The 23,730-nt window shown below is 39.0% G+C and overlaps 1 protein-coding gene, 1 non-coding gene and 1 pseudogene across 3 annotated transcripts; 2 read left to right on the top strand and 1 right to left on the bottom strand.

Annotated features, from left to right (window-relative positions):
- Positions 1 to 1,167: 1,167 nt before the first annotated feature.
- Positions 1,168 to 15,491, bottom strand: LOC146477219 (translocation protein SEC62-like). Of its 2 annotated transcripts, XM_085113669.1 has the most exons (10): positions 15,334 to 15,491; positions 15,035 to 15,152; positions 11,527 to 11,632; positions 10,645 to 10,840; positions 8,562 to 8,594; positions 7,767 to 7,811; positions 6,568 to 6,630; positions 5,417 to 5,477; positions 3,502 to 3,621; positions 1,168 to 1,935 (listed from the first exon to the last, which is right to left on the bottom strand). In XM_085113669.1, exons 1-10 carry the CDS (start codon positions 15,376 to 15,378, stop codon positions 1,571 to 1,573), a joined length of 1,152 nt encoding a protein of 383 aa, XP_084969795.1. In that variant the 5' UTR covers positions 15,379 to 15,491; the 3' UTR covers positions 1,168 to 1,570. The 2 variants fall into 2 exon arrangements, with proteins under 2 accessions (XP_084969795.1, XP_084969796.1); XM_085113670.1 differs by lacking the exon at positions 8,562 to 8,594.
- Positions 14,507 to 14,634, top strand: LOC146477220 (U6atac minor spliceosomal RNA). The gene has a single exon (XR_014865444.1). It is a non-coding gene; the product is annotated as a U6atac minor spliceosomal RNA (small nuclear RNA).
- Positions 15,492 to 19,800: 4,309 nt separating the features above from the next.
- LOC146477218 (uncharacterized) lies at positions 19,801 to 20,367 on the top strand (annotated as a pseudogene).
- Positions 20,368 to 23,730: the final 3,363 nt, after the last annotated feature.

Here is a 23,730-nt window from a genome sequence, read left to right as displayed (position 1 = left end):
TAAATTCCAGAGCTTTTCAAGGACTTCAAGGAGTAGCACGAACCCTGTTAAAACCTTTCATGTAAATGGTCACAATTAAGAATTTTATCCACGCTAAGTTACTTCCAATGCATAATGTACTCCTTTCCAGCAAGAACCTATAAGTTTGAAACCAATGCTTCGACAGGAGTGAATAATAACTGATTTTTTGCCGATTTAGGCCTGGAAATGTTCTTTTAAGTTACGTGTTATAGTATTTCCAACGGGTGTTTAAAGGGCCCTAGTCAGCCACACCTTTGTTTTTGTTTATATGCGAGAGTTTGGCTTTTACGTTTTATTCGGAGCATGTCGAAATGAAAGAAATCACTGTGAAACTACTAAACATAATGAAACATACTTTCAGGAACACAAGTTACAGTTAAGCAATAAGATTTCGCTTCACCATGCAATATCAATAACTTTCGATGGCATCGAAAATGGCGGAGGCCGACAAGGGTTCTTTAAGTAAATCAATGACGCCGGTATGGGCAGCAAAGGCCAATATTTGGGTTTGATAAAACCAAATATTTTTCCACTCTCCCACCGACTCAGCACCACGGTTTCTTTAGAAACTGACCCCCTTATCAAAGATTATTGCGGACAAGGATGTCAAATAAGAACTGAACATGTTACCGTATTTTCTAGCGTTTTGGGCTCAAGTGGACTATGTCCTTCGTGCTAAATGTTAAAAAGTGGAAACAATAAAGTCCTTGTTATCTAAATCTATACTCTTATTTTCTTTAAATTCTGGCCAATCTCAGCCTCAATGGTCTTATAAAAAGTTTTATAAAAAGAAAAAGTAGTTAACCAAGAACCACAGGAAAATATACTGTTCACTTAAAAAAAATTCATCTACAAAATCAAAATTAAGAACCCATGACATAACCAAAGTTTTGAGTGGGTGTGTTTAAAAACGGAGCTAAAAACTGCACATCGTACACCCCCCTTCTCTATCCTTCAATGTTGTTCTTTCTGGGGGAGCACACAACACAACGAAATAAGGACAGGGGGTGGGAAAAGAGAACAAACTATTAATCATTATTTCGTGCTCACAAGGTCTTATCCCTAATTATTGCCTTTTGAGTGGATGCTTCTATGTGAGTGGACAAAAATAAAACGTAAGTGGACAACAAAGGAACAAACAGCCACTTATCATTTGCACACAGACATTTTATAATATAAATAATTTCCTCTATTTCTTGATATTTGGGAACTCTGTGCTAATAATTACATACTAATACTTCACGGAATGGATAACAAATAATCACGTGGGACAATGACGAGACAAAAACAAAACTGAAGGTTTGGTAGAAACAAAATAAATCCAACAGAAATTATTAAGACAGCAAACACCAGCGAATGAACTGCGGGTACGTTTCCTTGGAGATGATAAAATGATTGACAGTTCCCGTCAATCTCATTACTCTGTTTGATTGACATCAGCAAACCCAAACACACCGTGCCCAATACCTAATTACCGATGACCTCATTGTATATTTTCAGTATTTACGTAATCTGGTAATTAAACTGTAATAGCCGTTTTGTGAAGCATTCAGCATTTGACTTCAGAAGTTAACACATCGTTCGACTCCTCCTCCTCGAGTTCTTTGTCTACTTCGCTTTTCGCTGTTGCTACTTCTTCGTCGGTAAGTTTAACCCAAGATTCGCTCTGATCTTTGTCTTCGCTGCTTTCATCTTTACCTCCGTCTTCAGCTTTTTCCTTTTCTTCTGTATTTCCATCTTCTTTTTCCTCCTTTTCCTTTTCGCCTTGTTCAGTCTCGTTTGCTTTATATTCATGCGTGTATAGCGGCACAAAGGATTCGAAAAAGCCACATTCCTCTGTGAGGTTCGGTAACAGCCAGAAGTGATGTTTGCCCCATGTGAACACCCACACGATCGCAAAGAACACATAACGCACTGAAAAGATACACAAAAAAAGGAATGTCAATTAAGCGAGGAGTGATTGCAACTGCTAAGCAAAAGACGCAGTTATAAAGTATTCCTCCTAAATGTTTCATTTTCAATGACGACTTGAAACATCACAAGCACAAACCTAAAAAGCATAGTGGCAAAACTTGGGGGTAAAATGATTTGGGGTGGACAGCCCTGTATTCTTGGGGAAAACTTACGCCTTGGAAGGAAGGGAGGAAGGAAGGAAGAAAGAAAGAAGAAAAACAAACAAACAAAAACAACAACAACAGAAAAACGTATGTACAGTAGCAGTAGTAGTATACTTTTAAGAAAAATACATAGTTTTTTTTTTAATTATCCTCTCCCCTTGAGGGGCTTTTCAGGGATAATGAAACGAACCGCTCAGAAACAAACGTTTCAAAATAAAACGCAACATGGTTTAGAATCACAGCTGGCAGGAGGCAGACCAGTTGGCTATTTACAGTTATACAATGAACTGTGTAAAGCTCGCGTTTTGATTGGTCTAGAGGAGTGTGTGATTAGAGTATAGACGCACGATTGACGTCATCGAGTGGCGTGACCGGCGCACGTGATCAGAGTCTAGAGTCCAGCCAGAGCGACTGGTCAACAAAGTTTTGCAAACTGTTTTTGCGAGTAGCAGACAAACACACGCAAATTTTCTCAGGAAAGGAAAACTGTTCAATAAAAAATTGGACAAAGACCGTTGAGAGTGACTTCAACCAGGATAGGAAAGCTAGAACTTTGTTGTGACGTGAAAAGGAAGCAAATATTTGTCGAAATATGTCGCCGATAGAAATTTGGTAATGGCGAGTAATCGATTACAAATCGCAGTGAAGCGACTTACATGCTGTAATATTTTGAGGTCAGGATTTCCTTCTGGAATAAAGGTTAGTTTCGAAAATATTGTTAGTGAAATTTTTTCGGATTGTACTCTAATTTAGAAGATCACAATTGCATGTGTGTAGTAGTCCAAAACTGAGTTTGCTGGAAAGTTTTTGTCTCAGCTCAGGCAACGCGATGCTCGCTCACGAAATGTGTTGAAATGTCTTGATTATTGTATAAAACAAATAGATTCCATTTTGCCGTGGGTCTGTACTCTGATAACGCACAGAGGACGTCAAAACGTGGTGAGAACATCAGTCACGCTACTCGCCTGCGGCTCGTATCGTACTTCTTTGTTCTCACCACGTTTTGACGTCATCTGTGCGTTATCAGAGTACAGACGCACGGCAAAATGGAATCTATTTGTTAATTAACAAGCGCAGCGAGGGAGTTGAACTCGGGGCTACCGAGAAACAACTCCAGCTAGCTGACCTCCAGACGTCCGACGCCATAACCAGTGGGCCACGCTGCCTCATTGGCTTTCAAAAACCACGTACATAGACAAAAGGGTTGGCCCACACTATCTGTTTGACTTGAGCATTCTCCTGAGCACATAAGACATAGACAGCAGAACGGGCTGATTTACCAAAATATCTCAGGATATTAGACTGTAACATGTGTGGAGACCAAACAGGAAATTCGTACACTGATACCAAAGACAAAACTTACAGACAGCAAGCAGCAGAATGGAGCCAACAGCAGCAGCAGCCAGAACACTCAGATACCAGACATACTCTCTGACGTTACTGGGCCACAATGGAAACAGGCAGATGGCAATGGTGGCTATCACTGTTGGGAGAATTACAACTCTCTTAATCTGCTTATTCCAGTTAAATCTGTATTAAAGGTGGTACATGTAGATAGCTTTTAAATCTGTAGCTAATTTGGAAGATAATGTTTATGAAGTGGGACTTTAACTGCTAATCATGGAAAACAAACATACAAATAAACAAAAAAATGTAAGTGCATTAGAGACCAGGCCCCAGTTGTTCAAAGAGCGGATAATTTTAACCACTAGATAGGTCGCTATGCTGCAAATAAATGTGTGCAAGAATTTCCTTATAGCCTTATAATTTTTGCGTAGAGTAGATGTGTAGGTATAATTTAAGTATGGGATTGTGTGGAAAACTTGCCAAAAGCGTTGTTTGGAGTACATTTGTACCACTGGGTAGTGACTTATCCCCTGGATAAACTGATCCACCCTCTGAACAACTGGGGCCAGGCCAATAATTAACAATTATTCCAAGAGTGCACATTGGATATGAGATGATATCTCATGGCCACTAAGCCAATCAAACTCTGGAATTGCAATGACCCAGTTTTTAATAATAGTATTTCAATTGGATCATTAGATAATGCAATTCAAGAGGTTTGACTGGCTTAGTGGTCATGTGATATCTGCCATTACACCATGCCCGAGAAATAGCGACCATTAAATTGTCTTTTGGTTGTTACTGCAAAGCGAAATCAGCAAGATCTAGCAATATTTCTTGGAAGTTTTTAATAAAACAGTTATCCCACTCGCACTTGTCGGATATCATCTGATATCCAACACGCAAATCCCCTTCATCTACCATTATGTAGAGCAAATATTTGGCAATTTTCCGGGTTTTTTTTTCCAAGGTCCAAGGTCCAAGTTTTTCAATAATTCTCTTACTTCTGAGATTACTAACTCTTCATCTGTTGCATCCTTCAGAAATAAACTTAAAAAAATTCATTATCAACAATTACTGATTCTATATTTATAGATTGCAAATGTTCTTAAAGACACGTTTTCCACGTTTTCTGTTGTCTAAATTTATCTATCCTATCTTTTCTTGTGAGGGATCCTAAGCTTACAAACCTTAATGGTTTTTATTAGGTTTCCTTGCAATTTATTTATCTTCTAATATTATGATATAATTAATTATTGTAAATATTTACTTGTAATGACAAAAAGATTGTATTGTATTGTAATGCATGCTCATGAAATAATTGTTACACATATATTATAGAGATAGAAGTTGTTGGAACTAAAACACCAAGGAATCATTTCAAATCAACCCCAAAAAGACACAGGACACAAAAACACCAACAAATGAGTTCACGTGAGAAATTTTATTTTACCTTCAAATAGGATACCTTTTCCCCCATACAAAAACCTTAATTTAAATAATTTTGCTATTATGCAATGGTTGCTCAAATTAAGTGACATTAGTGCGCTTCGATATTGAGGACCCTAGAACCTGGAAATCTGTCTGTTTAAAATGTAATACGACAAGCAATCTTTTAGAACCTATTTCGTGTTGTTATTAGTTTACTATATTTTACTAACTTATTCGAGTGTTTTAGAACTTTTTAAATCTTGGGCCCACAGTAATTGGCGCTAGCTGTTGTGGTCACCCTGCCTTAACCCAGTAATCCTTTATTTTCTGTTTCACGTTGTTATGTTCTGTTTGTAGTTTTAAGTTTGAAGGCGAAGTCAAATAAATAAATAAATAAATAAATAAATAAATAAATAAATAAATAAATAAATAAATAAATAAATAAATAAATATCTGGCTTGCAGTGGTCAATTAACCGACCAGTTGATTGATATACTTACCAACCAAAAATCCCATGATAAATGTCTTTGGATGAACAGGGTCAAAGTACCACACATACGTCTGCAGAGAATGACAAAAGTGTCCCACATAAATATAATAATTATATTTATTGTGGTCTTAATACCCCGCCCAAAACAAAACAGCCTGGGCATACCCACAGGGTTTTGAGCTACATGTGGAGATGTGTCAATGAGCTTCACATCAGTAACAAATTTGTTGTTTTGTGAGTAAAATGAACCATGTTCAGTCAAAGTCACCCATAACAGTAAATCTCATCAAGGGTATTCTGCCTAGCTTGGGTGGGGTTCTTGTTAAGATTTGTAAAGGGAGGTAACAAAATCTGCAATAGCAGGTAGATGCCATCTTGTTGATGTCTCCCAGGGAATGATGGGAAAGGCAATGGCAGAGGGAAGAATGGAAACCAAATATGGTGGAGCTTGAGAAGTCAGCGTCGTTTTTGACAAAAGAAAATTCTCAAACCAAGAGCAATGGATTTCCAACGTGACATTTTCTGCTGAATGTTTTTACACTATTTATGTAAAAAAAATTCCCAAAACAAGGACAAGTTTTTTCAATATCAATGAATTTTGAAAGTGGTTTCAATAATTCTGGAAGCATTTTTTCACTATAGCTGGTAACACGTACATGAATAGACGGTAAAAATAACCGGTTACTGTCTCTTAACAAGAACCCTGTTGGGCCAAACTAAAACAGTTGTGACTTCAGATTTCCAAAACTTTTCAAACCCAAGGAAAACTGCGTGAGTAAACAACAAACAAATAAACCCACTACGTAGTTTCGTTTTTGAATAGTGCCTTGTATCAAGTGTTTCTTAAAAAAAAAAAATACTACTCTGACACCATTTCATTCCCCAAGAGGATTTTTAAAAGATGGCAGTCAGGTCTGCAGTAAGGTCCAATCGAAGAGTTGTGAGCGTTGCAACCCCCACAAGAAGTTCAAAAAAATCAGATATGCTTTATTTTAAAATCTACTTTTTCAAACCTTTCTGGTGTACCACACCCCCCCCCCCCCCCCAGTAAAAGCTCACACCCACTGACAGCCCCCTCTTTCAAATATCCTAGATCTGCCCTTGAGTAGCTGAATTTAATTTGTTGCTATGGAAGGAATGTTATCATTGCAGTACATGTACCTCGTCATCATCATCCACAAAGTATTGATCCTCAGGATCATACAGTTCCAGCTTCACTTTAACCTGTACAAAAAGAAACCAATTTTACCAAGATTACCACAGGTACAACACTCTTTACTTGGAGCAAGATTTCATTACATGGCAAAGAGTAACTTAACTTATGATAAATTTTAAGGAGTTTTTCAGTTTCATATACAAAAAATATATACTAGTTATTTATGCAATGTTTTCGAGTGGTATACGTTGAAATATCCCACAAGTGACTTGATTTTTCTTAGTATACACACCAGCCTTTAAGCGTGTGTATACAAAGAAAAATCAAGTCACGAGTGGGATATTCACAGTAGAAAGAAGTAGAAAGAATTGGAAAGCACTGCATAACTAATTTATACCATGCCACTTATTGAATTAACTTTCCTGTTCAATGTCTGGTTCCAGGAATTCAAAATTAAGATCAAAACTGGGGTATACTTCTTCCATGTTATAGTTGTTGACAGTAACTTTTTCTGAATGAAAATTTTGACCTGCCACAGGCTCTTCAATAGATCTTTTAGCAGGAAAAATTTGTAGGCCGCGTGGAATGCCAGGATTTTTTCATGGAATACTACCCGTTGCATACCGCAGAATATGCAATGAGTTTCTAGCTTTCTGGTTGGCTATATTCTCTATGGCATGGGATAAATAATAATAAAAGTTAACATGTTGTGATGTTTTGATGTTTCAAACATCATCATGAAGTAGAGAAATGACAAAACTGAACATAAATTGCTCTTCAAGTCACATTCTTTTGATCTCCATGAGAGTTACTTGCGATGCATGCTAAGTTATGTACTAAACAACTTAGTGCGGATAGTAGAATCTGATTGTACGAGAAAGAAAAAGCAGAGCTGTAAATTTTTGGGAATGGTGGGATATAATTATGTGACTCAATATTGTTACAACTTGACTCTCAAAGTTGCTTCACACTTTGGCAAGAAGAGTACAATCTCAAGTCTACGGAATGGAGAACTGAAGATATTATTGTTTGAGCATGACTTCAGCTTTCTGAACATTCAGTCATACTGGAGTTAGAAACAATAAATTATTAGAAACACAATGCAAACAGAACCATACAGATAGAGCACTGTCAGCATTACCAGCTGTTAGGTACCTTAAACAAAGGTTGAAATAAGAAATATTAATTTATTGATTGTTCAAACCTTTCTTTTCTTTTTCCCCTCGCCTTCTCCAGTTCCCTCAGTTGACTAAAACAGGATAAAATTCAAAATAATAAATAAATAGGACAAACATTAAACATGAAGACTCGATATAAAACTACACTCATCGAAATAATCCAGAGTTCAGTTTTCAACAGTGAACCTGATATTATCAGAGAATAAAATCGCGAAATCCCTTTTCTAAAAGTATAAAGGAACCAAGCCAAAAAAACAAAAAAAACAACAACAAAAAAAAAAAAAACCAACAACAACAACAAACAAACAAAAAAACATTGGTATTATATAGTAATGTAAAATGTAGTAGGAATAAGAATACAGAATAAAAAAATCACTAATGCTGGCTAAGTTATTTACCCTAATGCGGAGAAGAGTATGAAGTCTGTATGAGGCAGATGATGTATTTTTAGGATTACTGAGTGGATAGTGTTGGGGTTGAAATTTCCATAGAGATATGGTTGTGGCTCAAAATTTGTTTTGGTTTAATAATTTTCAAACTGGTTTGATTTTTATTTCCCTTTGTCTCAGATGAGGGTAATGAATACTGCATAAAGGAAAATAAAAACTAAACTGGTTTGAAAATGTTTGAACCAAAAACAATAATTATTTAGTTCTTCAGTTTTCTGAAGATGTTGACGATTTCATGACTTTGAACAGTTGCAAAAGTAAAATGCAAATGAGATGGTGTCAGAGGAAGGAGAAGCATGACTGATTGATAACTAAAGGCATTGCTGTGTTTAAACCAGAGAATCAAGGAAGCCATTAAAACAGACATCATACTTTTTGTTTTGCTTGTCCACTTTCATCATCATCCTTTGAAATTAATTAGAAACAGTAGAATTAGAATCCTTGGTTAGTTTGTTAAAAAGCAGTGGAATGTGTTTCTATCTAATGGGCCCACAATGGAGTGGCAGCAATGGATAACGAACTTGGGATTCCAAAAGTGCAGTAGCCTGATCTCAAGTCATACAAGATTCTGTTTATAAGAGATCCAGAAACAAGTGTAGCTTATTGACTTCTGGTAGCCTTGCTCAATAAAAAGATTAAATTATAGAAAGGAAAATATCAAAAGTGCAGCTCTCACAAAAAGCATGGGCAGGTGGCACCTAAAGTTCATTTTCTGCCACTCTTTTCACATGGGATGTTTGTCTTTATTAATGACGACTGAATAAACGCAAACAAATTCTGAATAGTGTTAGTTAATCTCTCTTGCTTAAATGTTTGCAACGTATCAATAAGCTGTACATTAACAAGCGAAATTCCACCTTTACCAGTATCTAAAATAAACTTGAAATTTAATAGTCTAAAAATGATTATTGCATTGTTGTTGGATCAGAAAACAAGACTCCCCTGGCAACTTTTACAGGCCCACCTTCACCCAAGACGCTTTGCGTGTCGCAGAAGTGTTTTTTAATTTTGTGTAACACGGAATTATCCCTTATTGGGTTATCTTTTCAAATTTGTTTACTCTGAAGCTGTATGAGGATTATGCGGTCATAAGATTGGTGGATTTTTTCTTCCATTTCACATTTACTCTCTTGAATTACTTTATAATAAATTGTGCTGCCAAATTGTGAATTTTTTCTTCCCCACTACTTCATCAGTCGCTGCTAAGTGGCATCTCGTATTTGACAATGTTAAACAGGAGGATTCGAACGATGCCTCCTTAAATGCATCTGTTGTAGTGAATGGATGTTCCTTATTTCTATGGATGTTTGACCTCAACAAAGAAGCTTGACCAGTTTGATTTGATTTTATTTGCACAAATAATGCATGTAAATTGAGCTGCAAACAGATATTTAATAAACTGAATGTTTTTCCAGCAAGGTTTACTTTATTTGTTTCCATTGTCGAAGGAATTTAGAATTAATCATTTAAAATAGATAGTTTGCTGCTGGTTCATAAACACTCAAATTAAGCATATAATATCTATTTTCAGTGCTGTTTTCACATCAAACCAGAGCGAATATTCTGGTAAACCAATAAGATCACAAGACTGGACAAATTATAGAATTATTTGTAAACAATAACAGATGGGAGCAAGGCTTTTTGGGTGAAGCTCCGCCTTTAAGGAGCAGCTTCTCAACCAGCAACAAAATACAAATATAGTTATTCCAGACCGGTGTAAAGTAGTTTTCCTCGAAGAAGAGATCTTTCTAAACTGAAGGTTTACGTTTTGGGTAGACTTTAGAAGAATAATTTGGAGTCAAACCATACTTTATTAAATGGAAGGAGTTCAAAGCCAACATTGCAAATGTAGTGACATAATATGCTCAAAGCTTTAATTTTCTCTTTTCTTTCTTTCTCTCTCAGTTTTTTTCTAAAATAGACAAAAAGTAAAGAAAAAGTAAGAGTTGGAAACCGTTTCCTGTGCTTAATGTTGCATTTCTTAGATGCAAAAGAAACCAAATGTTTGATCAATGTACTTTTGGTTACAAATTACTGTTTATGGTCAACTGTCAAAAACAAGAACAGGAAACAAAAGAATCAAGGATGATTTGTTATTTAGTTAGTGACACACGTACAGGCATACTTGGAAAAAAGGAATCACAGTTCTCCTAACAGGAGTCGAGGGAGACTCCTGAGAAATAGGCCATTAACTAAATTCATGTGATGTCCAAACATCCTGTATACTGCTACAATTTGAATGTCGATGTGTGGCATATGTGCAGTGGAATGAATGTGTATTGTAATGTCAATTGTTTGAAAATTTGTGCAAGGCAGCTTTAGAAGTTTACGATAAGGTGTCAATAGGGAACTTAAGCACAGATGTTTTTGACCCATGGATGGCACCTGAAAATTGAATTTAGTTTGCACAATCTTATCCTTTGTTATTTAAAAGTAATGCACAAAAGCTAATTACCTTTTTGCCTTCCTCAGTTTTCTCTTTCTTCTGTTTCTTCTTGGGTTTTTTAGTCTCTGATTCCTCTTTCTCCTTTGTACCTTGATCTTTCTCTTTCTCCTTTTCTTTCTCTCTCTCTTTTTCCATCTCTTTCTCAGTCTTCAGTTTTATCTTTTTGATTTTAACAACACGGCTGAAGAATCCCAAGAGCAATAGCCTAAAAACAGAATATTAACATCAAGTCTTGATACATATCTAGCAATACTTATTCAATTGAGCAAATACAGTAATCTAGATTCTGCATCCAGGTTCTATATACAAACTGTTTCACTACAAGAGTCGATCTGAAAATTAGTCTCCATGTTCGTAAATGGTCAAGTACAAGCCACGCCTTTTAGCAGTTGCAGCTTATCTATGGATGCAGCTTATACATGGGAGTTTTATGGTATTTGTGTGAGCAATACTTTGTTGTGATATTGCCAGTACTATTGTGCAAGCTGAAACTAACTTTTTAGTCTGTGGATGCATTCTGAAGTGTGACCATTCAAATAAAAGCTACTGAACAGTACTTTCCTGTGGTACTACGTATTATGCTGTACAAGATGGTTCTAGCTTATGAGTCTGTGGATGAAATCCTAAAGTGTGACAATTCAAATGAAAGCTACTGAGCAGTACTTTCCTGTGGTACTGTTTATTATGCTGTATGAGATGGTTGTAACTTTTGAGTCCATGGATGAAGTGCTCACCATTCAAAAGAAAACTTAGTAAGTAGCTCAGGTGCTGGACTCAGCTTTTCACCCTGTCAGGTGGCAAATGAACTTACCAAAAATTCCTTGCATTTAGCAGTCACCAATTCTTCCATATTTCAACTGTTGCATATTACAAATCATACCGTCTGCTTACCTATCCAGATACATTTCCACAGACGCCCGATCAGTGAAGAGAATCTCTGTGCCTCCCTTGCCTGATGCCCATTTGGAGTCAAGTAAGCAGTCTACGGCCTTGGAACCTGAGTGCAACAAACAACATGTTTGTTACAAATAATGTTGTGCTGCTTGCACTAAGGACTTACTGCAAGTGACACAACATTTATTTTTGTGCCCTTCACATTCCCATTGCCACAATTATTGTGGCAATGGGAATGTAATTGTTACCACTTATAACCCACCCATTAATTTTTGCAGGATTTTATTGGCTACTTTACGTCACGTGGTGCAAATTCACAGGACGGTTGTCACGCAATAACCCCCGCCTTCGTCGATATTTACCCTCCTATTATTTCCATTGAAAAGAAACAAAGCCAGCGGAAAAAAGCCAGCTCAAAAGTTTCACCTTTTAATCTTTATTATTTTACATGGAAGAAAAACAAACTCGTTTTTTAGATTTCCAGTCATGTTTACAGCAAAAAGCTGGTCGTAAATGTTGTTCTGGAAATTACAAAAATGTCAATGAAACATGCTGTCATCGTCTTGGAAGGTGAAGAAAGTTACAAGTAGACTTTCAGATTTAGTCCTACGCAAACTGAGTCAGTTTGTCAAATTTTGGTCCTTGTTTACGTCAATCACGCGCATCCGCCATCAGATCAGCACTGGCTTTTATACGAGCGGTTTTCCCGCGATGTAAAAATTTTAGAAGGGTTATAAAATAAATAAACCCCTTTCTGGCTTGCTGGTTTGTCAGCTGATAATGTCCTTAGCTGAGAGATTGTCCTTAAAATTTCCTATTTGCCCTCCAAGCTTCGCTTCTCGGCCAAATATTCATTTTTCGAACAATCTCTCAGCCGCGGACATTATCAGCTGACATACCAGCCGCCTGAAGGGGTTTATTTACTAAATAATCACCTACGACTAGCTCCTATCCCTTGTAGTTCAATCGGTAGAGCAACAGATCATCAAATCCAGAGTTCTAAGATTTTTTCTTTGCCTCATCCAATTTCCCATTTCCTTACAAGTATGGCTGACGCTCAGTGGGGATCCATCATCAACACATTTGTTAGCTAGCTCTAAAATGGAATCCTTAGCTGACTACTGTTATGGCAGTTTAAACAAGAAACATCAAGGCAACTGAGGTGCAGAAAAATAATATCATCTAAAAATAAGACTTGTTGTCATGAAAGCCAGATGGAATGTTGTATTTTGTCAGTTTTGGCATACGTAACATTCAACTAAGGAAATAAATTACAACTTAAACTGCTAATGAAGGTGAAAGAAGACGAAGAACAATCAAGGCATAAGTTCAAGCTTGTGGAAGTGATGGAGTACGGCCAGAGGGAGAGATACTTATTAGTAAAAGGCAAAGGGGATGTGCTTTTGGATGGATTTGCATTTCCACTACTGAGCTAATTACAAGGTGGTCTTTCTGTTAACAGTGTGCACAGAATGGGGTCACATTTGGAATGTTGAGTCTTCTACATTTCAAATATGTCAGTTCATTTTGGGAGGATTTAGGTAAAACAGTTCACAAGCTATGCAACTAAACTGATCTAGCATATAATTTGCATCTGCTAAAAAACAAGAAAGTCATAAAGGCTTAACAAGTGGCCAAATTTTTGCCCATTGTACGCCTCCCAGATTTCTTAACCTTTCTCTTTCTTGGTATGATCAACCTAATTACATAGTCTTAGTCCCTAATATGGAAACAGGTTTCCCTGCCCCACCTCCTCTCGCCAGAAAAGGTTATTTTTCCATTGAAATGCCACTGTCTGATCAGAGGTACAGTAGCCCAAGCTCAGTATTTAATGGCAAGAACCTGATGTTCATTTATAAACTTTATGTAGAAAATTCACTTCAGAACTACAGAAATGTAGAAATAAACTTTGTACTGTTATTGATCTTCTCATGCATTTGGCTTTTCTGGCTGAAGTGGGCATTCCGCTTCGCTGCAATTTCCAGAGGATTTCCGAAACAAAATCCACCAGTATCTCCAAAGTCACTACTGTAAGTTTAAGAGCAATTTTTCACCTTTAACCCAAAGTTTGCAGTGTAAAAACCCTCTTCCCTAGCTTTCCTTTGGTGGCCGTTGAATTTGTCATAAATTTCAAATTTAAGTTTTTGGCATTATTGTTTGTAGCCTTTAATAGAGTGCTTAGCTTTCAAAAAGAAAAAAAAAATTTTCTCTGCCCTGACTTGCAACCACCAGAAGCAGGAAAGTCACATTGCGACAAACAACTGCTTAAAAATAGACAAAGCTGGGGTCAGTTGGCCATAAAATAAGTTATTAAGGGGAAGGCCATTAAACTTGTTTCATGGGACAAACAGGCGCTCTTAGAGGCTGGTGGTACATGCCCAGCAAAATCTGACCCAAGTACCACCACCCCATCCCCCCTCCTACTTGGGAAGGCCTGGCATAGACTTGCTCCCTCATGAGACATGTCTCCGGTCAGATAGACTGTAACTCCACACGGAAGTGAATAAAAATGAAAATGATTTTCAATCAAGTCAAAAACATTTTTGACATTCTTGTTCCCAGGTTTGGACATACTTCATTAGAAGTACAACAGTTGTGCAACTATGTTTTGTAGTTAAGCCAGAGCTTATAATTAATACTGAAAATAATTATTTTGTTTCCTATTTATGAATGACTAGGCTCGATTTCCGCCGTCTCCCGGGTCCGGTCTTTTCCCGAACAGCGGCTGGTAATTGAGCCTATGAATGACCTGCAATTAAAATTATCTATAATTTGTCTCATAATTTACCACTTGAATCTGGGATTAGTGAGTAAAACTCTAAATAACTTGAAGAAGATCAAGCATTTTTAATTGTCTAACAAGAAATATGGCAAAGCAAAACGCGGCTTATTAAATATTCAGCCAAAAGACATCCCACAATGAAGAGATTTGATTCACAGAGCATAATAAAAGCTCGAATGAAATAGATTACTTGTCGTGTTGTATGAGCCGAGAGAAGGTTAGCATCTCCCTCGATAAGGACGAGAAAAGTCTTCGGACTTTCAACCTACAACACATGGTTAAGGCTATGCCACTTACTTTGTGGCATCTAACCAATTTTTTAGTAAAAATGATCGCAGCAATCGACGCAAATCGCAAATCGACACGTAATTCTTTAAAGAGGAAACCCTGCCTGACAGTCCCAATTGCATGGTAAATTGCTCTTCCTCCCGTAAAATCATAACAGAAATAAAGATTAAACAAAATAAAAGGTGGAATGGTAAAATGTTTTTTTTTTTGTAAGTCTTAGATTTGACTATTTGTTGACATCCGAGGTTGAACAACAGTCAACAACATGCAACAAAGCATTATGTTTCGAACGTGCAGACATCTTTAGACTCCTTACTTGGTTATAAACCTTATTGCATTGCGTAAGTATTTAAAATTTGGTTGGTTCTGTGAATATGAAGCAAAGAATTCTAAACCAACAATTGACTTGTACACGACAAATAAAACGACATTTACCGATGAAATATTCAACCTTCTGCCCATGCATTGTAGACGGTTTCGTCGGACAGTTAAATCTCAGGAATTTCCCCACTTCATTTTCTTCTTTGGTAGGCTCTTGCTTTTCTTCTCGTGTCTACAGAGGAAATATATAATATTGATTTAACATATTTCACAAAGCTAGCTTGATCGGTGAAATTCCTTCTGCGTTGGCAAGCGACTTTAGAACAAAATTAAGCTTACGTCGACAGGAACAGTAAAATGTAAAGCAAACTCTCGACGAAAAACACGCACAATAATGAAAAAAATGTACTCACTTCTTTCTTCTTTCGTCTTTTTACAACCTTTGCTTGATCTGCCATAGTTTTAGCGCAAAATTTTATATAAATCTAGGCCGGTAGAAGAACAGACAATTCACTCGTTGTTCACTCGTCGTTGTACTGTGTTGACGGAGATTGTCGAACGAAACCGAAGAATGTCGAACAACGCTTTCGGAATTTTTCGGCAGCGATTGAGTCACGCAATATACTAGAGCGTGACATCGTAGCTTTTGTCCAACAAATTCATTTCTATTTTTTTTATTTTTTAAACAAAAGTTTGTATTTCTTTCTCCTCACCTCCCCAAGACCCGTTGTCACCGTTTACCGCTCAATTCGTTTGAGGAGAAAGATGAAAGAAAACCACTGCAATCAGGCACCGAGCCATGATAGCGGAACGCGCGTCTCCTTGTCTCCCTCGCGCCGTTTTTAATGTCGTCACGCAACGCTCCTTTTTGTGGGGAGGAGCGTTGCGTGACGACACTAAAAGTGGCTGCGAGGCCCGGGGGGGGGGGGGGGGGTTGGGTACTCCCCGGAATTCTTGGTGGGGGTGTGCCGCCCGGGTCTTCAAATCCCGACCCTATTTCAGACCTAAACATGCCATTTTCCACACCCGCTTTCAGACCTGACCTCTAAAATTCATACCCGTTTTCAGACCTGATAAAATTTCATGCATCAGTGCCGAACGCAAGTTGACGCAAGGAGTAAAAGTAAGCTGGAATGACATATTTCATCTATTTCTTTTTCTCGCTATCAGTTAGTCGTTCCAGTTACGTACTGAGAAGAAAAATATGTTTGTAAGCTTTCGTAAATGTTCCCCGCCCCAAAAACCCGACCCGATTTCAGACCGTAATTGTCAAAATCTATACCCTATTTCAGACCAAAACGGCTCAAAAACCATACCCTTTGGGACAGCACATACCTATATACCTTATATAGGGGAGTACCCCCCCCCCGGGCTGCGAGGGAGACAAGGCGTCTCCGTGCTCACCAGGTTTCACGCCCTGCGCCTGGCCATTTTGATCTGTTTCCTACTTTTTCTTTTACATGTAGATCAAGTACTACTGAGCGTCTGTGCGGGTCTACGCCAACAAAAAAATACTCCAAAAGTTTGTTCTAGACTGTTCACAGCCCCCCTCTTTTTCCGTGGGAGTACGCTTCGGTTTAAGCGAGCGCGATCTGGGGAGAGTGTCTAAACTACCGAGGGGAGGGGAGCGGAGTTGGGAGGCGGCGGGAAAAATTTTTTCGCTTCCCTTCCCCCACTATACTAACACCCACTCGGTAGTTTAGACACTCTCCCCAGATCGCGCTCGCTTATATAAACAAAGATGGCGGCGGTTCCATCGAAGCCTACCGGTCTCGAGAATCCCACGGAAAAATAGGGGGGCTGTGAACAGTATAGTTTGTTCAAATGAGCTCTAAACTTTGTCAGTCCAGGGGTGCATGAGTATCTAGTACCGGGCTACACAAAATTGAGGCCCTCCAAGGGGGGTTCTGGTGTCGCTTGTCGCGTGTTTTAGAGCCTGCTTGTCGCCTGTTTCGTTCGAAAAAATGTCGCTGTCGAATTTTCGCTAGAACGGCAAATGTCGTTGTCGGTACTTAAATTTTCGCGATGCGGTACCATAGAAATACATATCAAAATATTTACACTTAGTTAATTGTCCTTGATCAAATGTGCTGCCTGCAATGATAGTTTTAAATAATTATTATGATACTGTCACTGCCGATACTGGTATGCTTTGTCGCTGTCACAAATTGTTGCGCTTTTTATGTCCGTTCCTGTCGGCTGTCGCCGTTTTGGAAAAAGATTGTCGCCACATTTTGAGGTAATGTCGCCTGTCGGCAAAACCCCTTGGAGGGCCTCAAAATTAGTTGGGGTGGGGAAGGGGGATTGTGGGGTGAGAAGAAAGCATTCCTTCCCTTTTTGTATGGGCAACCTCGGCTATCAATGCGGCGTAATTTAAATTGGCAATACCGTGTAGGAAATACGACACGGCTGCACTTAGGCTATAGGTTGTCTCTGAGGGTGTCCATACGTGGCGCCTTTAGTCTGTACTGAGAACTTTCGGAGGTATAATGCTATACTGATAATTCCTATTGCATAAACGCTACTCGATAATCCACACATAAACCTAAAAACCATGGATATTATATTTTTAGAAATAACAATTATATCTTTTTTTAGTCGAAAAATATTCGATATTTTCCTGAATCCAGCTCGTAGCTAGAGCAAAATTTGACCGGGCTGTGGGAAGGAAATGCTGCTGGTGCGAAAGAAAAGTGCGTTTTCTTGAGTAAATTGTTAATCAATTTATTTTTAATTCCCTCTTTTTTAAATCCATCTCTCGAATACAGGAGCAGATATATTGTAGTCCCAAAGTTAGGAGAAAACTGATGTCGAATTATCCTTCTCTGTCCCAATGAAACTTGATGTGACAAGCCTGCCAGGTTTTTTTGGATTGCTCCAAACTCAGCTATTTTTCAAAGGAATATTTCGTTTTATAAACAGACAGAAAAGACTAAAGCTCGGCGGAACATCAGCTCACAGTGATCAAATTACCTTATTAAACATTCGTTTCCAACCCCCACTGACTCAGTCAGCACCACAATTAGCTTTTTCAAATATTTGTTATTTTAACACATTGCTTAGAGGCGAATAATGTAATACCAACTACGAAAACACGAGTTGAAACTTGCAAAGACAACAAATTAACGTAATCCAAAAAATGCTAATCGTATCGGCCGCAGCTAGATCAAATCAAATCAAATCGTATCGGCCGCAGCTAGATCCAAAAAAAAAAAAATTTGATATAACACAGCAATTTCGTGAGTAGCTCAGGTTAAGAAAAAACGATAATTTCATCTAATTGATCTGACAAAAAACACCCACCAGGGATGATGTTGGTCGAGATCTTTCATTGCGCGCTTAAACCTGAATTTGAGTGAAATTTGAAGAGGTTTTAAGAATGGATTGAAGAAAGAAAATGATTTTTGGAACACTAACAGACAGTTGATACCCACGCAAGAGCACCCCAGGTTTCTAGTGGACTAGCTTGGTATCCGTCTATTTATTATTAACTACAAATTCTAATTTTAAAACATCCCTAAATCTTCAACATTTCTTATTTCTTTTAATTTTACCAATCCTTCAAGAAAAATTATTTCCTTCCAAATATACCTAAAAATCACCCAAAAATTCATAAAATACCCCAAAACATTGATTTGTGTAATGAATGGAGGGTTTTTGTATTGCTTGAAATGCGAACAAGATATTTCCATTTGACCGATTTTGAGCGGCGTGAAAACGGCTTTCAGGTGTACCCCACCTTAACTGAATAGTCCCATACATTCCTTAAGTATAGTAAAAGCAGCGAACCTGGTTGTTTGCAAGGACCAGACATGTGGGGTGCATGATCGTTTCATTGGTGAGCGTGTTACTTATCTGTAGGACGTTGAAGACTACCGTCTACCAGGTTGGACGTCCCTATGGCTATCCTGTCTCTCGATCAGGGTAAAGGCCTTTCACAGAGTAGATTAGGGCTTCATGTTGGCGACTCTGGATCTGAAAATGGAGTTTCAGCCTATGTTTATCAATTGGGTCTATCTTTTATATACCAATGTTTTTAGCACTGTCAACGGCTGTTTGTCCCCCTTCTTTTCGTTGCCTCGTGGTGTCCGTCCAGATTTGCGTTTCTCTCCCTGGTAGTATGTGTTGGTTTCTGACGTCCTGTAGCAGTATCCGTGTCAATCCACGTATCACTGGTCTTCGCCTTCCTGGTATCGGGCAGCGTCTCCCACGGCCAATCTCAGTCGTAGTATGCGGATGGCACCTCTCTTACCGTCTGTTCTGATGATAACATCATTGCTTGTTTCTAAACTTTCTCTGTTTATGCGAAGAATTTTGGAGTTAAGCTGAACCAGTCAAAGCCATCGGTCCAAGTCGAAGGGATTGTGGCTTGGTCCTTGGTCCTGGAGGCTAGATCCCCGAGTTGCCTTGGCCGGGACTGTTTGACGGGGCCCTCGAAGCTCAAGGTGCTTGGGGTCTTCATTTGGCACGGTAATCGAGATGAGGACAATTGGCGACCTCGAATTACCACTGTCGAAAACGTGCTTGCTGTGCTTTCTTTTAAGGGTCGCGCTCTTGTCACCAATGCGTTGGCCCTTCCCAGAGTGTGGTATGCTGCCTCCCTAGTCCACATATCCCTCAGATGGGCTTTATCCGAGCTCGTCTCCCTAGGCTTTAACTTCTTCTGGAAGGGCAAGCGTGATTTAGATGTGAAGTTGAAGCCGGATCCCTACCTGTGCAGTTGATCTGGCGTTTTGCTTCCTCCGCCTCCTCCTCGTTCTCTTTCTGTGATTTCTTCTCGCTTGTCTTTGGTCATTGCTTCGTCTTTTGATCCACATCAGTTTACTCCAATAGATGTCTTTATGCTGTGTGAGCACTGGTTTCAGCCGTATTGTGTCTAGATGTTCCTCCCTACCGTTGGTATCCCTTATTGTGAACTTTCTTTATTCGACCTTGACCTGCTGGTTGTCGATCTTAACTGGAAGGTGCTCTAAGGGGTCCTGTACACTATGGACCGGCTGCTATCTTTGGGCTATTTTCACAACCTTTGTGTTTCCGTAGTTTGGTGTGGAGAAGGGGCAAGCAAGAAGTAGGTGTGAAGGGGTGGCTCATAGTGTTCAGTCTTGGCTGAAATCTCTTTTGTTTTCTTTTTTCTCGCACTGCCCCGTCCCTTCTCTTTCGTCATGCTCTCTTTGGGTTTTCGTTTGGCGAGCTCCGCCAAGTCCCGCGTGAATTTGTCTATCTGCTTGGTGTTTGTAAGTAACACTGGTAACGACTTTCGTTTTCGGGGAATTGATCCTGTTGCCGTTGTTCTTGTCGAGATGGTGAAGGCTTGTCTTATGTTTCACCTGCCTTTACTCTTCAAGCGTTTCAGGTTAGTTCGCCGTCAACGTTATTTCCACAGGCGGTGGATGACCAGTGGTGTTATTGTTTTTGTCGAGAATGGAGTTTTTCATGTTGCTTTGTGAGTCCTTTGTGTCGCAGGAGGTTTACAATGTTTGAGGTGAGTCTGTCTATCCCGGTGACCTTGTGGGTCTGCCGATCACCTTGCTCCCCTCACTAGGTGTGCTTGACTGAGTGTGTTTATGTTTTAGTCGGTTGTTCTCTTTCTAGTCAGTACCTCCTGCTTTTAACCTGTTCGTTCGTCCTGTCTTGTTTTGTGTCTGTTTGTCGTATACTGTGTTTGTAGGGAGTGCGTTTTGATTCCCCAGTCATGTTTGACGTGCTGGGCACCTCTAGTATGAGGCGAACCCATTGTTTGTGTGATGGGATTAGTCGATACGAATCGGGATTAGTCGGGCATTGCAGTCCCCACTGGGGCCCGACCATTCGCCTTAAACATAAAAATCTTTCCCAAGTAAAGATAAGGGACTACTCGAAGACTATTAACCAGCTGAACTTGGAAATGTTAGCAAGTGGGGCATAGGGTGAGAGAAAGCCGGGTGAGCGGAGCACGGTCTGAACTCGATTTTTCTCTTCGTTCAATACCCGAATTGGAAGCCTGTTCACAGGCTAGGAAATATTCACCGCGGCAGCCAGCCAAAGAAATTTCGATGATGATTGCCTGACCAATAACACTTTGATTTATGAGTTTATACCTAACACAGCTGCACATGCGACATGTTTTTCGAATGTTTGACAAATCTCTTGATGCACATTTATACATTTAGAGCTAGAGTTCTCTAGCCGTTACTCTGTTTCAGGAAAAAAGACCTCATTGACTCCGGTAGTTTGACTGAGGAATTTTCGTGCCCCCAGTTTCAAATTTACGGGACTTAACAACAGTGATTTACACTTCCGAGTGGGGAAGTGCACAGAAAGCATTGGCCGATATGAGAACAAAACGTTCCACTGTTGGGAAAATATCCTCTTTAAATCAGAGTTGTACGGTAGTTTACACCCGTGGTGGGATCCAGTCATGTGCCAAGTGGTCATTTCAGTACTGAAGGTTAAAAACAATAGATAAAAATCAAATGTGATCATACAATATAACTGTGGTCGTGGTCGCATAGCGGAGAAGCCTCAAAACAAGTTTTATACGGGAAGGGTTTGGCCGGAGGTCCAAACCCTTTACCCTTCTAATATTGCTTTTTTCACAGAATCGGTAACTGAGTCGCCGTTCATCCAACCTTCGATAGAAGATGGCACCTCTCTCACATACACACAGTAGAAACGCTACGTCTTTTTTCAATGATCGAGATATTTTGAAAGGCCTATTTAAATCCCTAAATGACAGAATTCTGTATCTTTTCAGCTGGAGAAATCCCTACCCTTTTATTTACCTCCATGCAGGCTAGGGGTAAAACTCTAACGACAGCGATCAGACGTTGAGGGATACTGGATCAGTAAAATACTTGGGATAATAAACTATAGACGACAAGACTGACAGTAAAAAGGTTAAAATCAAACAAGTTGGATATATAAACGGAAATATATATGTATAAAGATTGCCCTATTCAGTTCGTAAAACAAAACATACACCTTTTCATCCACTAAACAGGCCCGTAGCGGGGGGAGGAGCAGGGGGGGCTTGAGCCCCCCCAGAATTTTTGGAAGTGAAAAAGCAATGTGCCCAAAAATATATAATTACAACAAATTATTGTTGAATTCTGACGCTGCAAGTGCCTTTTTACAACCTTTAATAGTCTGTTTACTACCTGTCAGTTTCCTTTGCTAACAGGCACTCCTATCTTGTGAATCGAAAATAAGAATCAAAATGGATTGAAGTCAACCAATCTGAAGCCGTGAAAGCTGTCGAAATAAACTACTTGTTTGCTAAGACATCCGCTCATTTTAAGCAATACAAATAGCAATTTAGTGTTTCCGCGTTGTCACACAAAAAAGCCACACAAATATGTCCTCAAGACCAGAGAAAAAATTCTCCTGCAGTCGGATTCTTACTGCCTGATTTTAAATTAAAAAAGAGAAAGAAAAATTTGTTGTCGTTTGTCTACGTCCTCCTTCAAACGTGAAATTAGGAAACTTCACGTAGTAGTCCACGTTAAAGAAAAGACAAAAACATGTACCTAAGAGTGTGATCCAGGTGCAACGTTATTTTTTTACTCATTAAATCTACCGGGTTTTTTATGTTCTCGTTGCATCTTAAACTCCCAAATCAGTCTGCTTTTGAGTTACGGGGGTGGGGGTAGTTTTGTTTCACCATTTTACTAAGCCCCCTCAGTTGTTTTAGCCTTGCTACGGGCCTGACTAAAGAAGAAAGACATATTAATGACACTATTAACAACGTGCAAATCGAAAAACCTTTTCTAACTTACCTTGTCAATACATTAGGGAAACTAAGCGACATGTACAAGAGCGCTTTGGTGAACATCACCACTGACGGGGGTGATAGTCGTACCTTTTAGTGGTTAAAATTCTTGGTTTGGTACTCCTTAGGATGCTAAAATCTAAAATGATTTCCGTCAGAGGTATTGTGGTACCTTTTAGGGTGTTGAGCCGAAAAATATGAGAGGAAGTAAATGCCAGTCAACTGACTTTAGTTTTTGTATCATTTAAAGGAATACAGGCTATGTTGCTATTAACAATGGTCAGTGTCAGTTAGAGTATGTTTTTAGAGTTGGTACTTCTTAGGGGTAAAAAGTTCAAAATATCCGACGATCTACCCCGTCACTTTTATATGGGAGTCCTCCCGGGAAAATCACCTCCTTTCTCGCCGGATCAAGATTAGCCCGCTTTGTTAGCCGTCATCGTTGAAAGTACGAGTAAAACATGGATAATTAAGATCCAGAGGTGACAGATACTTTCACCACTTCAGTCTTGAATTCGTCGTTTTATCAGTCAGTGACAAACGTCGCGTCTTTTATTTCTCAGGAAATGCCTAAGCTAAGTGAAGGGTCAGCAACTGATAGCTACTGATGTGAGCAGACGATGGTCTGGGCATCCTGGCCACCTGGAGCCCAGTGACCTGCAGGCACGTCCGATTGCTGCAGGAAGTCATCTTACTTTGAAATGTTATGATAAGTTTTATAAAGTTTGATAAGTTGATAAGTTTGACAATCAGCCGAGTTCTCACCGGCGAACCATATTTCCACATAGTACGTTATATCCAATGATATTCGATCAGCAGGATATCCTTACATGATTTTAAATTTAACTTGCGTCAGCACAGTTTTGAATGCCGGAGTGGAATGTATTTTACACGGCATGCTTGAAAAACAGCTTTGGTATGTAGTTAGTTGTATTTTAGTTCAGCTGTTTAGTAAGGTGTAGTTAGTTTACATTTTTATCATTTTATAGACATTAATGAACGCTGAAGGATTTACCGTGTCTAAATATTAAAAATTATCTATTTGTCTATCTCTTGCTTTTAC

This window comes from Pavona decussata, unplaced genomic scaffold (genome assembly GCF_977016875.1).
Source record: "Pavona decussata unplaced genomic scaffold, jaPavDecu1.1 SCAFFOLD_71, whole genome shotgun sequence".
Lineage (NCBI taxonomy): Eukaryota > Metazoa > Cnidaria > Anthozoa > Scleractinia > Agariciidae > Pavona > Pavona decussata.
The sequence above is the reverse complement of the archived record's forward strand: the minus strand, read 5'-3'. Positions and strand labels throughout refer to the sequence as shown.

Excerpts from the sequence above, each read along its gene's own strand:
- LOC146477219 (XM_085113669.1), bottom strand. The coding sequence starts at position 15,378 with ATGGCAGATCAAGCAAAGGTTGTAAAAAGACGAAAGAAGAAAGAA. Across the intron at positions 10,841-11,526 it reads GTGGAAATGTATCTGGATAG|GCTATTGCTCTTGGGATTCT; the intron begins GTAAGCAGACGG and ends TTCTGTTTTTAG. Across the intron at positions 5,478-6,567 it reads TTGTGGATGATGATGACGAG|ACGTATGTGTGGTACTTTGA; the intron begins GTACATGTACTG and ends CATTCTCTGCAG.